The 14,431-nt window shown below is 42.8% G+C and overlaps 1 protein-coding gene across 3 annotated transcripts in view; it reads right to left on the reverse strand.

Annotated features, from left to right (window-relative positions):
* Positions 1-4,723: 4,723 nt before the first annotated feature.
* The window catches only part of LOC117422576 (vam6/Vps39-like protein), a 29,353-nt gene continuing 19,645 nt past the window's right edge, over positions 4,724-14,431 (reverse strand). For all 3 annotated transcript variants that reach the window (XM_058991269.1, XM_058991268.1, XM_058991267.1), the window contains 11 exons: positions 14,234-14,320; positions 13,541-13,614; positions 13,065-13,163; positions 11,799-11,916; positions 11,542-11,670; positions 11,025-11,127; positions 10,646-10,691; positions 9,596-9,745; positions 8,728-8,862; positions 7,363-7,454; positions 4,724-6,697 (listed from right to left, as the gene is read on the reverse strand). In XM_058991269.1, coding sequence (XP_058847252.1) covers positions 6,616-6,697; positions 7,363-7,454; positions 8,728-8,862; positions 9,596-9,745; positions 10,646-10,691; positions 11,025-11,127; positions 11,542-11,670; positions 11,799-11,916; positions 13,065-13,163; positions 13,541-13,614; positions 14,234-14,320 — 1,115 coding nt within the window. In that variant the 3' untranslated portion in view covers positions 4,724-6,615. The remainder of the gene's footprint in view (positions 6,698-7,362; positions 7,455-8,727; positions 8,863-9,595; positions 9,746-10,645; positions 10,692-11,024; positions 11,128-11,541; positions 11,671-11,798; positions 11,917-13,064; positions 13,164-13,540; positions 13,615-14,233; positions 14,321-14,431) is intronic.

Below are 14,431 nucleotides of genomic sequence, written 5' to 3' on the forward strand. Positions count from 1 at the left end.
TATTATTTATTTTTTAGCAGACGCCCTTATCCAGGGTGACTTACAATTGTTACAATATATCACATTATTTTTTACATACAATTACCCATTTATACAGTTGGGTATTTACTAGAGCAATCTAGGTAAAGTACCTTGCTCAAGGGTACAGCAGCAGTCTCCCCACCTGGGATTGAACCCACGACCCTCCGGTCAAGAGTCCAGAGCCCTAACCACTACTCCACACTGCTGCCCAACCTTACCCTTAATGGTGACATCACAATCAACCTTACCCTTAACGGTGACATCACAAACAGCCACTTAACAGTATTCTCTCCATTAACCTGTTCCCTCTTTTTATTGAAAACCACAGCAGACTTAATACAGGTTGGTCCTGAATAGGACACAAGTATTGCTGTATTGTTTAAAGGTGCATATCATAGAAAAGCAGTTAGCTTCTGTCCATTCACTTCCACTTGTGCTGGTATTACCTACATACACAGACATTTCACATGTGTGATTATGAATAATATCATGAGATATCTGCAAAACATATCACTGCTTAGCAAAAAAGCACAGCAAAGTGTAGTAAAGCACAGAGAAAGACTGGTAAAGCATAGGCAAGCATGAGGATGAACAGAGGAATATCAAATATGTAAAAAGGCAAACTTAATTTAACCTGGTAGCAGATTTCATGTTTTAAAATGAAAATGCATGTTTGCTATACTGTGTTTCTTTCAAAACTGCACATTTGAATCCTATACAGCAAATGGACTTGCACAGCAAATTAGAAAAGAGCAATAAACATACAGACAGTTACAGTCTGCCCCTGCCTGCAATCTGATCACTACAATACTTCACTGCAATAACATTTTCCAGCTCTTTATAGTCCCTTGGAAGTTTCAAACTTCCATAAAAAGTCAAAACTTAGAGAGCACTTGCATTCCATTAAAAAAAAAAATACAAACAAATAAAAAATCCAATCAGTTATGCTAGAGCATTACCAGCAGTGCATTACCATTACTGTTAAAAACACTTTCCTCCCTCCCATTACGATAACAGCATTCTCAGCACTGGTTTGCTATTGATCTTTTTGCTTTCACTTTGAAGTATATCATACCACAACACGATGGCTTACATTTCCTCCTATGGGCGAATCGCAGGCAAACTGGCTGCTCCACAGTAAGTGTATTACATGGATTGCTTATGAATATCTTTTAAGAGGGGGCAATCTATTGAGATACAAAGATATTTAGAAAGTAATAGTGCAACACATGCCCCAGCCCCCCTCCCAGCACATTGCTCCTCAGGTATTTCCCCTGACTCAGCGCTGCATTCTCTTGAACCCCTGTGATTACCAACACATGCCCCCTCCCTGGTATTTCTAGCCAGGGTGTCAGCGGGTCTTTCCCAGAACATGCTGCTGTTGGAATGCCAGCGCTAGCACACATCCTGATTACCCGTGCTGTACATTCTGTAGTCATCAAACTGCTTGTTGTTTCAGTAGATAAGCTGTCACTAATGGGAAGGACCATGGTACACTGAGCTCATGTGTCCATTTCACCCTGTCTCCTATTGATTTGGGGACTTCACTGTATTTCCAGATGGAGAACAATGTAAAAAGGGCAGAGTTTTGAAAATTACAAGCACAATTACTGCACTAAACTATTTATTTAGAACTACCAAAAGAAACATAATACAGTGTCTGTAATCGAAATTTTGTGTTTGAATATTCCTAGTAAAATTAATTCACAAAGATTTTGCTGTGCATGAAGTCCAATACACTGATAGTTCTGTCATGCAGTAGTGTTGAACTTTCATTGAACTAGTGACTGATCAATAAAGTGGAGAACTTACCAGGGTGCAGCACCCAAAAGGGTCCCCTTTCCAACTTCCTCATGCAAGAGGTTACAAATTAAACAAGGGACCCTTTTGCGTGCTGCACCACAACACTGCTGGTAGACTCCTATGTACCTTGGGAAATCCATATGGATTAAGCAGAAACGCATTTGCATGAAACAAACATGAATGTACTGGACATGCATTGATATCCATTGTCAGGAATGAATCCTCTTCACTAATAACACATCATGAATGGGTTAAGATAACTGGTGAGCATTCTTTTCAATGGGCGCATCCTGTTGATAGTTCCTGTAATAGCCAGCTAGTTACTACGGGAAACAGGTGCTCATTAACAGCAGCTACAGAGCTATCAAACTGAAAGGAATTACAACAAGCAGCACAGGACTTTAGAACTCAGGCAGGGAAAAAATACTGCTGGGGTAGTGTATGATAAATGAGAATTGAATGCCGACCCACAGGGTGGGATCTCTGAGGATGGGCATTCATTTCTCATATCACACACTATGCATTATTCTCTATGTAATCAACTATATAGAACATATTACGGCAACTGTGTGAATAACGTTGGTGCCCGTGTACATGTTGGAAACACATAAAAGGCATGCTGCCCTATGGGTGGGAGCCTCTTGGTTGATGATGTGGAGGCTCCCTTTAGGACCTGGTGCTCTGTATGTGGGGGTGACACTTTGATGGCAATGTCTAGTAACATACCAATGCTGAATCCAGCACTGCTGTGGGACTCTGAGACAAAGAGCCAGACTTACAATCACTTCTTACATTACATTCGGGGGGCATTAAACTTTAAGCATCGGAGCTTTGGCTGGAGAAATCCTGATGAGACTGGATGAACAGCTGACTGCTTCACTTTGGGTAATCTCGCATGGATACGTGCCCTCATCGAAAGTGAGTGGAACCAAAAAAATAATTGCATAAAAATCACGTCACTATATAGTCACAGGTGTGCAGTTTTGAAAGAAACATGCATTTTCATTTTCAAACAGGTCTGGTTAGCACTAGTTAAAGAAATCAAGCCTTGCGTTCAGATTGCCTTGCGTTCAGATTGCCTTGCAGGTCGTTGGTGTCGTCTTATCTGCAGAGCGAAACTGTCCCCACACCGTCAGTGGCTTCTTTCCTGTCAATTACCAGCCAGCTGCTTTGACACATGCTATTCAGCCAGTCAGATCCGGAAGAATCCTGCTGCTCTGAAATGACCTATGAAGTGCTGTGAAGCAGCAACAGGTTTCCTGGCAGGAAAGGCAAGAAAACTGAGAACTTTCTTTAACCTAGTTTAGTACCAGATCTCATGTTTTAAAATGCTTTTGCATAAATATATTTCACACCTGCAAGAAACAGAAAGCCCATTTTAATAATCCTGCCTGTGGTGCCTGAGTTACGGGACAGCCTGTACACAGCTTTATTGCTACAACCTCAGGCTGCTTTGCTTGGTTCTGCAGTCAGTGGTGCCATTACACAGCATTGTGCATCTGTGAGGAAAACAAAAAGATCAACAGCAAAACAGCAATTGGCTTGTTTCCCTGCTAGTGAGAGGTGAGAAACAGATTTGCCTGGTTATTACTCCTTTACTGGGAGTTTGTATTACAGTAAGATTAGTCCAAGCACTACAACAGTGTTTGTCAGTCCTGACAGTAGAACTCCCCCACTGGCTGCCTGTAGTACTAAACAGCAAGGCTGTGGAGTTTCTTCTTTCCCGCTGGGGTCGAGTGAGGGTCATCTTGTTGTCAGTACAAATCTCTGATCGGGATTAATACTCTTTCAAACACAATGGAACACGCAAGCCTAACCATGAGCAGCTTTCACATCGGCTTGCTCACGACTCCCTCTGTTGGTCAGTCTCTTCATTGCAGTTATGAGCTGAAGAAAAGGACAGCATCTTTTTGGATGGCTGTTTTTTGTTTAAAGATACAAAAAGGAGGGGCCTGCTGTATCAGAAGCTTGCTTTTATAGGCAACTCCATTGATGACTCACATTTTAGTTACTGTCTCCCCCGTACTAACCACAAGATCATCCCGTTACTGTCCCTGTACTAACCACAAGATCATCGCGTTACTGTCCCTGTACTAACCACAGGATCATCCTGTTACTGTCCCCCGTACTAACCACAGGATCATCCTGTTACTGTCCCTGTACTAACCACAGGATCATCCCGTTACTGTCCCTGTACTAACCACAGGATCATCCCGTTACTGTCCCTGTACTAACCACAGGATCATCCTGTTACTGTCCCTGTACTAACCACAGGATCATCCCGTTACTGTCCCTGTACTAACCACAGGATCATCCTGTTACTGTCCCCCGTACTAACCACAGGATCATCCCGTTACTGCCCTCCATACTAACCACAGGATCATCCCGTTACTGTCCCTGTACTAACCACAGGATCATCCCGTTACTGCCCTCCATACTAACCACATGATCATCCTGTTACTGTCCTCCGTACTAACCACAGGATCATCCCGTTACTGTCCTCTGTACTAACCACGGGATCATCCCGTTACTGTCCCTGTACTAACCACGGGATCATCCCGTTACTGTCCCTGTACTAACCACTGGATCATCCCGTTACTGTCCCTGTACTAACCACAGGATAATCCCGTTACTGTCCCTGTACTAACCACATGATCATCCCCAGTGACTGTCCTCTGTACCAACCACAGGATCATCCTGTTACTGTCCTCTGTACTAACCACAGGATCATCCCCAGTTAGTGTGCTGCTTTTAGCTCATTGAAATTGACCAAATCAGATCAGTGTCGATGAGTGTAGACTCAAATCTGCTAAAAGTAGTATTGTGAATTGGTTCTAATGACAAAGACCTGGCATGGCAATCCTCACACCTTCAAAATGACAATGAAAGGCAACAAAAGTGATCTTTTCACTACTTTATTCAGTTGCTTTGTGAGAAGCAGTAATAATGTTAATCATCAATAAAGGCATTTACACACATTGAATACATACAGTAGTTATAAAGAATTCTTTACAATCTTCCCAGAATAATGACTATATTACATAGACCTCTGTACAAACCCCTCTCGCTCTGTCTGTGTCACACCTGCCAGAGGGACATACACATTTATAGATTATTGTTCTAATTTTTGGGCTGGAGGGCGTTACGAATGGACACATCTTTCATTTCCGAGGCACTGCAGAAGATAAAGAACCGCTTGCCTCGGGAGGATAAAATGGAGGTTTGACTAAAAACAGCTGTGATCCTCCAGAATGTTCCTTTTGTATTTCTACAGGGTGCTTGGATCCAGGGATAAAAGTAGACAGTGATGACGGACAGGAATACATATGGAGCTGAAGATCCTGTGGACTTGGTGTTCATGGGCAGTGCTCTTAATGCAGCACAGGCCTTCCATGAAGTATCCAGCCGGGTCCAAACCGGTGATCAACACTTTCAGCGGCTTTCATAGATCCGATTAGCAACACTCCTGACTTCCTTACCTAGAGTAACACTGAATACAGCGAATCGGGGTCTGTGAAACCAGCGCATTATATATCTCTGACCTGTGTTGTGTTTATGAATCATCCTGTACATACCAAATTGGCAACTTTTTGACATAATCTAGAGATTACAAATGAGTTTGACAATATGAAGCCTTAACTTTTTAGCCGACGTCCAGGGAGAAGTTTGTTTTAAAATACGGCAAATTAAAAAAACCCAGACAAACAGATAATCCCCCCACCTTCTTCAGTGCCTCTGTGTTTGTCTTCTTGACTTACCAGTGCCTTCATGTGAAGCTGATCATTTTTAATTGAATGGTCTTGAAAATACTTTAAAACTGAAACATTTATGAGTTAGCAATTCAGGCCTCCATATGTGAAAAAACTAAACAAAAAATGCTGTAAACAACTCAGCATTTTAAATAAAGGGGTACTAAGTAGTGATGCAACGGTTCACCTTGTAACACTGAATGATCATTTGATTTAACTAGGCATCATACAAGCAGCCCATTAGGACCATCACATGTATCGTGATATACACATATCATATCGTGACATGCATCGTATTTCGTGTATTGTTACATTCCCAGTACTAAGTGCATATATAAAGTTGTTTCCTTTTGGCTTTTAAGAGGAACAAGGAAAAGTGTGACTGTGTCTTTGTGCCCTCCAGCCATTTCAAGACTCCCAAAAATGGAGCAATAACCACAGCTTTAAAAACCCAATGCCTATTAGCAATGGAAACGCTTCCAATGGCCCCCCTACCATTGTGCTAAAGATCACTACAGATTTAAAACTGTAAACTGCTGCTTCCTAGTACCTTATCACTTTCTGTGGTCAAACCAACAAACTGATGTAAAACTGATCCAAAAAATGTGCGGTTTTCCATAGAGATCAGAGAGACATTAGTCAGTCAAAAGTGTAATGTTTCCTCTTAGCAATGCCGCAATATTTACAGTCACTGTCAAAGACAAGGCCATTTTTATAGAAGTCCGTGGACTAGACTATAGAAGTGATACAGTTCACCTTTTCTACATCTATTGTGAGGTGAATAACCCTAAATAAATAAATACAACAAATCTTCAGCACAATAAGGGGACCGAATGCTAAGAGAGATTTCAAAGCCTTGGCTAGGACCCCGACAAACCCCACCTTACATCCTGATCCACCCAGTCCCCTGGAGTCCGACTATCCTGTCTACAATCTCCGGGCTCTTAAAGGCACTGCTGATTTCCCCATCAGAACAGGCTAGTTTCCCTTTGCTCCGTGGTTCTGAGTCGCCCAGGCGGTGAGTTTCAGGGCTGGGGGAAGCTCACAGCTCCGTTGGGCAGGCGCTGCGGTCCTTACAGCAGAAATAATGAACCACCACACCGTTCGGGTACCTGGCAAACGCACTGCGGAAAGAAATTATTATTATTATTATTATTATTTAGTTCTTAGCCAACGCCCTTATCCAGGGCGACTTACAATTGTTACAAGATATCAAATTATTTTTACATACAATTACCCAATTATACAGTTGGGTTTTTACTGGAGCAATCTAGGTAAAGTACCTTGCTCAAGGGTACAGCAGCAGTGTCCCCCACCTGGGATTGAACCCACGACCCTCCGGTCAAGAGTCCAGAGCCCTAACCACTACTCCACACTGCTGCCCATGCAAAGCGGGGTTCAAAAAGGCCTGCAGCAACTTAACTGTGTCCTCCTCTTACTCGTGTGAATTTGGAGCTCATGGACGGTGAGGCAACGGCTGCGGTCAGGCAGAACAAGAGCATCCCCTCACAGCTGTGCAAGCGAGAGAGCACCGCACCACACTGCTTGAGCACTCCAAGAAAAATAACTCCGTCCTAGTTTTGGGTACGCCTTTATATCATTTTTGTTGGACTTATTTCCATACGAGACACCAAAAATCTGAAATTAGCTGTAGTAGGATTGTCTTTTTGCAAAATGACTTGAAATTTATCATGTCTTTGCACCAGATGGCTGCATTTTGTTTAAGTAAAATAAACTCGTTACTGAAGCACCCCTGTGATCTGCAAAGCCCCACCCCAGCAGTACTCACCTGTTTCCAATCTTCTTCTTGCACACGCGGCACGTCTTCTCCTCTGTGACGATGCACTTCACCTGCTGGTGGAAAATCCTCTCCTCCTGAACCTGGAACAGGAACACACAGGAGTTACTGCAAACCTCAAGTCAGTATTCGGTTAGTATTCCCTGGTGACTGCAAAAGAACCATAACTTAATATTATATAATATTTTTCAAAAAAGTGAATCTCTCAGCTGTATGGAACACATTTACTGGTATGTGGCAAAGTGCCCCGCCCCTGTGTGCATTTGTGTGTTATGTGTATGTATGTATGCGTGCGTATGTTAATGTTGGTGTATAGTCATTGGTACACGGGATATAAACGGGTCTGTGTTTCACGTGTATTTAAAAAGTGTATATTTGTACTTAGGCACGGGATTGCACATCACGCACGTGCATTTAAAATATAATATGTGAACACAGGGTTTCACGTAATGAATTCACGTGCTGGGATTCAAGTGAATAATTAATTAGTAATTGAATCCCAGCACAAACAGTATAAATAGATGCACGTTTAGTCACTCGTGGTTAGGTGTTCGGTGAGTGGAGAACGAGTGTGGAGAAGGAGAAATTAAATAATAAGAAAGAACGTAAATATAAAAGTGAATAACTGTCTCACTCACCGTGTTTCGTTTGTCTGTCTGTGCACTGTCTGTTTACTGTGTAGTCCGTTTTGTTTGTCTTTTTATTTTGGCGTGTAGTGCCGTGTCCAGCGTTTTTGTGTTTCAAACCTTTTATTTTCTGTGCTGTTTTATTAAATGCTGAGCGAAACCATTCGCTCAGCTACACTCAACTCCAAGTCTCTGTCTGTTTACTCCCTGCTTCTGGTCTGACGCCACCCACTCCGGCCGTCTTTGTGACACGGTATTATTAAAGAAAAAACAAAATCACAGAATAGAATTGTGTCGCTGAATGTTATGTGTGGTCTGTATCTTTGACATGGCTGAGATCACCAGAGAATCAAACAATTTAGCAGTAAATTTCTCAAATAACTCAAAGTGTCCCTATACAGCAGAAACCTCAATATGGCAGTCACTTGAGAAATGAGGCATTGACTCTTTGGCAGCAGCTTTGTAAAATTTGCTGGCTCAAAAGTGCTATATGATTGAACTTGCCCACGAGAGTTACAGAACACAGTAGTGAATCGAGTATGAAGCCAATATCTCAGTGTTCCCTACTTGACTTAAAATACCCAGCTAAAATAATCTTCTCAGTTTTCCGGCCCAGACTTCAGGGGTCCTCTCTGAGGCCTTGCCCCCAGTCCCTGTGCTTGGTGTATGGCCAGAGCCCACAGCTGTCTGTGCTCAGCTTGGCTCTCTGATCACACGGCTGGCTAGTTACCCTGAGAAACTCTGCTTGCAGCAGGCTCTTGAGAACTTGGTTGAATCTCTTCTTCTTGGCATTCTCCTCCAGAATGCTCTCGAGAAAAACTCGGATCTCCCTGATTTGGGTGTTAGCGGGAAGAAGGTTAATCGCCTGGGGAATAAATCAAAATTTGAAATTAGAGCTGCCGTCATCATGAAAACAGACACCTCTCCTGTCTCCCTTACACAGGGGGCATGCATTGCAGGGATAATTCAAAATAATAATGGCTTATTGTACAATATCAGAAAGGACTGCCCCCCCCCCCCCCCCGCCTTGATATAAAATTAAATACTTAGGGGTTGATCTGATCAATTTAAAGCCGGCTGGATTAAGCCAGCACAGCACTGGAAAGGAAGCAGATTTACCATCAGTAATACACAAGGGAGGTTGTGAAAGACAGGCCTGGTTTCTGACCCTGCAGTACTGTGTGTTATTCATTGGTTGATGTAATCCAGTGTGATTCTCCAATGCTTACTGTGCTCTTAAACAATTCAGCTGTGGCTAACCACGCAACCCCATAAGATGTTCAAAAGCTTCTACCTTAGGTCATGTAAAACTATGGAAAAAAGGGATCCAACTTTAGTGTAAAACCCAACAAGCTAAATACAGTTCTGCCCAGTTAATGAGGCTGCTCTGGTCCAATGTGTTGTTCAGTGAGAGAGATGTGTTTGCCAGGGATGGACTCCTATTGCATAGCAGTTTCACCCATTCCAGGTTTTACTATGAGCTAGATTAGTCACAGTGTATAAGGTAACACGCTCAGGTGTGTCTTATTAAAAACTCATAGTAAAAGTGAATCACACTGCTGTGCAGTGGGAGTCTTATTCCTGCCCCACGGTTGTACCTTGGTGGTGTTCAGTTTGCTGTGATGAAGCTCCAGGACCTGCAGCGCTGCCTGTAGATTGGCCTGCGGTTCAGACAGCTCCATTTTGATTGGCCCCAGGCAGTGAACGTCTGGGGGGGAAAGGTACATCCGCAGCAGAGACAGATACACCTGAAGAGAGAAAAACCACCTGAACCAGAGCTCTCACAGGGGCTACAGCGATGCAGCACTACAGGCAAACACACAGCTAGAACAGGGGAGGGTTAGGGATTACAACTCCGGTCCTCAGGGACCTGTGTCTTCTGGTTTTCATTCCAACTGAGCGCTCAATTAACTAAACCCTTAATTTAACTAATAACTAGCTTATTTTGGTATTTTTACTTGTTTTCAGCTCTAAACAGTTGGAGATTCCAACTTAATTCTAAAATGTTATAAATAACTTGAAATCTGCACCTTTGTAGAACAGTTAAAAAAGGTCTAATTAAACTAGTTATTAGTTCAATTAAGGGTTTAGTTAAGTAATTGAGAGCTCAGCTGGAATGAAAACCAGAAGACACAGGGGTCCCCGAGGACCGGAGTTGAAAAGCACTGCTCTAGATATATAAAAAGGAATGTGTGACACAGACCCCAGGATCCTGCTACATTTAATATCAATATACTGAAGAATGTCCTCAGCAAGTTTGATAAAAAATGTACAAGCAGTTTTCTGGGTCTATGTAAAACTTTAAGTGGGACATATGTATAGATGTATTTACAGCTCTGGCCAAAGGTTTTGCATTACCCTATAGAATTAACTAATTTTGCTTCATAAAGTTGAATGAAACCTGCTGAATAATGTTAACATATTGAATTACAAACCACTTTGTAGTAATAAAAATTGACAAATTGAAATTCGAAATGGAATATGAAATACTGCACTAAGATTATGACGATGATACAGGATGTTAAATAAAATATCAAAACTTTTGGCCATAGCTGTACAGAGGTATGGCCACTTCCACTATATCCGTTCCTGGCAGCATGATAATCCAGCAGTTAGCCAGTCACAAAGAAACTAGGTACACTACTCACATCTTTATTTCCATCGGTGAGCCTGTCATAATGTTTGTGGCAGTACCTGGGTGGGATCAATACAGAGAGACACAGCCAGGTTTAGCAGATGCTGTGCAGTATCAATGCATGGCTAATAGGCATAGAATTCCAACATTCCCTTGCAGTACATCGTAATGAGAATCGACTGCAACAAACAAGCAGCTGTATTAGATCATCAAGGCCACCGACACATTTATTTTAATGTTACAAGAAGTCTGTATTCCAAAAGAGGTTTTATTAATTAATAAACGGCCAACAACCTAGAACATGTTAAAGGAAATGAGTCTGAATTTCCAAGTGTCTTCACACCCCTATTATAAAGCATCCATATGAACAGGCGCACACAGAGAGTACTCACTCCTCAGCCATTCTGATGTTCTGCAGGATGTGCACGTAGATGAAGAGGGCCTGCTCGTGTTTCCCCATCCGGCCCAGCAGCACGGCGCGCTCCTCCAGCAGCCCTGACATCCAGACAGAGAGAGAGGGGGAGGATGAGTGATGGATTACACCTTCACAACAAACCAGGGGACAGCTCCTGGGTACCAGGGCTTACATACATGCACATTTACACTAGTCAATTAAACTGCACTATAAAGCAAATGAATAACGCACAGTGCTGCAAGGTTAGAAACCAGGCCTGGCTTTCAGAACCTCCTTGGTGTATTACTGATGGTAAATCTGCTTTGAACCGATTGTACCTCTCAGCACAGCGCACGTCACAGTCGTTCATCCCCTGCCACGGCAGGGTATCGGAGCCATCAGTTATATTAATCACTGCAGTACAACCTCCCTGCTGTACTCAGAGGCACTGTGCAACGCGCACGGATCCCTCTTGCAGAGTCAGAAATGAATGCCATCCTGACAGGGTTTCTCACCGTCGAAGGGGAAGTCGCTGATGAGACGGTCTGGTTCGTAGTTACTGGAAATCTCCAAGAAGTTCAGGAGTTTGTTCCGGAATTCCCCCAGCTCCCCCTCCTCATTCCCAGCAGCCACTGGGCTCTCATCTTTAAAATAAGAAAAAAAAACAAAACACACAAGAGTTCTAGAAGACTGCACACTAATAGAATGTGGAGAATCCCTGCAGTTCTTTGACTTTCTTCTCAACCCCCCGTCCCTCCCGTCTGAGTCTCACCCTCGGGCAGCGAGTTCAGGTACTCCTTCATCAGGACCTGCACTCGCTCCAGATACAGCTGGATCAGGCAGTTATGGAACTCTGATCCCACCTCGTCCCACACCAGAATAATGTGCTCCTAGGGGGAAGGAAAGGGAATATTAAAGCCATGTTTATGGAGGACATGTCACAACAAACCATAATGCTGTTATGGTGGGGTTATGGCGAGCCAGGCAATATCAAAATCAACAAGAATATATAATATAGCTACTTTCATGTGAAGGTGCTATACAGCAATCTATCTGCTTAATAACTTTTCATGACATAATATTAAAAATAACTGATTAATATAAACAGTGAATAACTACTGTACTGTGGTAAGGGTCAGTAACATACATTCAATGTAGCCGGTTAAAGAAATTAAAAACAGCGCAGAGTGCAGTCTCTATTAGCTCAATTACTACCAAGGCAGTATCCCGATTGACTTCAATTGCCCTGCTATCATTGGCTGTTTCAAAAGCTACTCAAACTGAGGAGTCAATAATACTAGGGAATGTGTGTTCCATGAAGGTTACGCCCGCCTGTCAGTCAGACTTCAATCAGTCATTATTCGCTGTTTCAAGTGCTACTCACACAAAATGGAAGTGAAACATGTCTTGTGAATGCTTGTGAATAAGGCTGCGTTTTTATAATACTGCATTTCAATATTTTGACAGCCCTAAGATGTTGTATTTTACCACCTTGCCAGAATTTGCACGAAAACTGCAGGTGAGAAACAAGCTATCAAACAGAGGATCAACACAGCTGTTGTTAACCACCCATTTAAAAAGTTTTGGCAGCATGTATCAAGCATTCAAGATTAGGATTCACACGAAACCGGAGCTGCGATCTTTAAAGTCAGTGTTTGAGATTTGGGAAGCGGGTCAGAATCGAGGTTACAGATACAGGTACCTCACTCCACACGCTGTCTAACACTGGCTCAACTTGCAAGGAATATGTTATGTATAGTGGTCATCGTTTCATTTGTGTTTGTTTTTTTTATTGTACAACGTCCCCTTTTACACATTCATTTTATCAGAAGTGTTTATTTGGGTCAAATTTAATAGTTTTCACTTGCTTTTTCTCTAATGGATCACCAGATTTTCTTGACTGTTGGTCCGAGTTGCCACCTTAAAGTTAATTTCTAAACCTGTCCCACCACACTACTCACAATAACTTGTAGTAAAGAATGTCCTAGGCAATTTTAATCACAGGCAGTAAGCAAGTGCTGTCTTTAGTCTTCCTCACCAGGTATGGGATGGCCAGCTCCTTGAAGCCCTCCTTGAGGAAGGACAGGACCTCCTTTCTCGGCAGAGTCTCCACCTCCGTGAGGTCTTCAGTGAAGATCTGGAGGACACGAACAAGCACTCTAACAAACATTCCTCACAATAACACACATTCTGCACAACCAAGCACCAAAATTAAATACAGAAAGGACAAGGACATTCATTTTGGTTCATGTTCCTATTTCTGGAGGATAACACTTAAACATCAAAGAAAGTAAAACGCATACACCCGAGACGGAAATAAAGACTCCTATTGCACAGCAGTTTCACCCATTCCAGGTTTTACTACAAGCTTGATAGCCACAGTGTATAGGTAACAAGCTCAGATGTATCTCAATAAAGTCATAGTAAAACCAGGAATGGATCAGACTGCTATGCAATGGGAGTCTTGTATCCATCCCCGCACACACACACACACAGACTCTTTCAATGCTCTACCTTCAGTCCATCTTCAGGACATATTTTCAGCACCCAGGGAGCGAACTCGAAAATGATTCCCAAGTTCTCCACCCCTGAAAGAAAGAACTCTGATTACAATCTGTGAAGAACAGGTCTGGATTATAGCATTACTACAAACTACTAGAAACAAGCATTTTTGTAACACTCAGCCCCAGCAAATTGTATGAAAAATGACGCAGTACAGGGTGTTATGAACTCACTTGGGGACTAAATGATGTGGCTTAATTCACCAGCATTCATGGGTTTAAATCCATAATGCTGTTCAATGTGATTTCCGTTTGCGTCAATTCCAGCATCCATTCCTGGCAGGATGTTGTAAGCAGCTGATCGGAGCTTCATCACTGCAAGCCTGCTGGAATTCAGTGAGTAGCTCTTAAAGCAGCAGCAGCATAGCTCTTGCTGGTACAATAAAGGTGTACAAGCTTGACTCACTGTGCCAAGGTCAGCATGTTGTCTGTGTATGACACGACTAAACTAACTACACTAGATCGTCCTTTTCTTTTTCTTACAGCTCAGGAGGATAGTAAATGCAACTTCATGTAGATTATGGACATGCAGCACCCCCAGTGGAAGTTGTGGAGCACATCATGTGGCCGCTCACCCTCCCAGATTGCCTTTGCTTCAGCATTGCCCCAGTGCGAGGGGCCTGTAGTTTAGACAGTGCTGGCTTACCCAGTCTCTGCAGGTATTGCACCGTCCTCTCATGGCCCTTGAGGGGGGAGTTAGCCTTCGTGGACTGATCCAGCAGCACCTGCAAGCCTGAGACAGAGAAAGTGACAGAACATACAAACAGTCAGATCACCTCAATAACCTGTGGTAATGAAAAACATAACCAAGCCTCATCAGAACTGGGTAAGCGCTTCTCTACAT

This window comes from Acipenser ruthenus, chromosome 18 (assembly GCF_902713425.1).
Source record: "Acipenser ruthenus chromosome 18, fAciRut3.2 maternal haplotype, whole genome shotgun sequence".
Taxonomy (NCBI): domain Eukaryota; kingdom Metazoa; phylum Chordata; class Actinopteri; order Acipenseriformes; family Acipenseridae; genus Acipenser; species Acipenser ruthenus.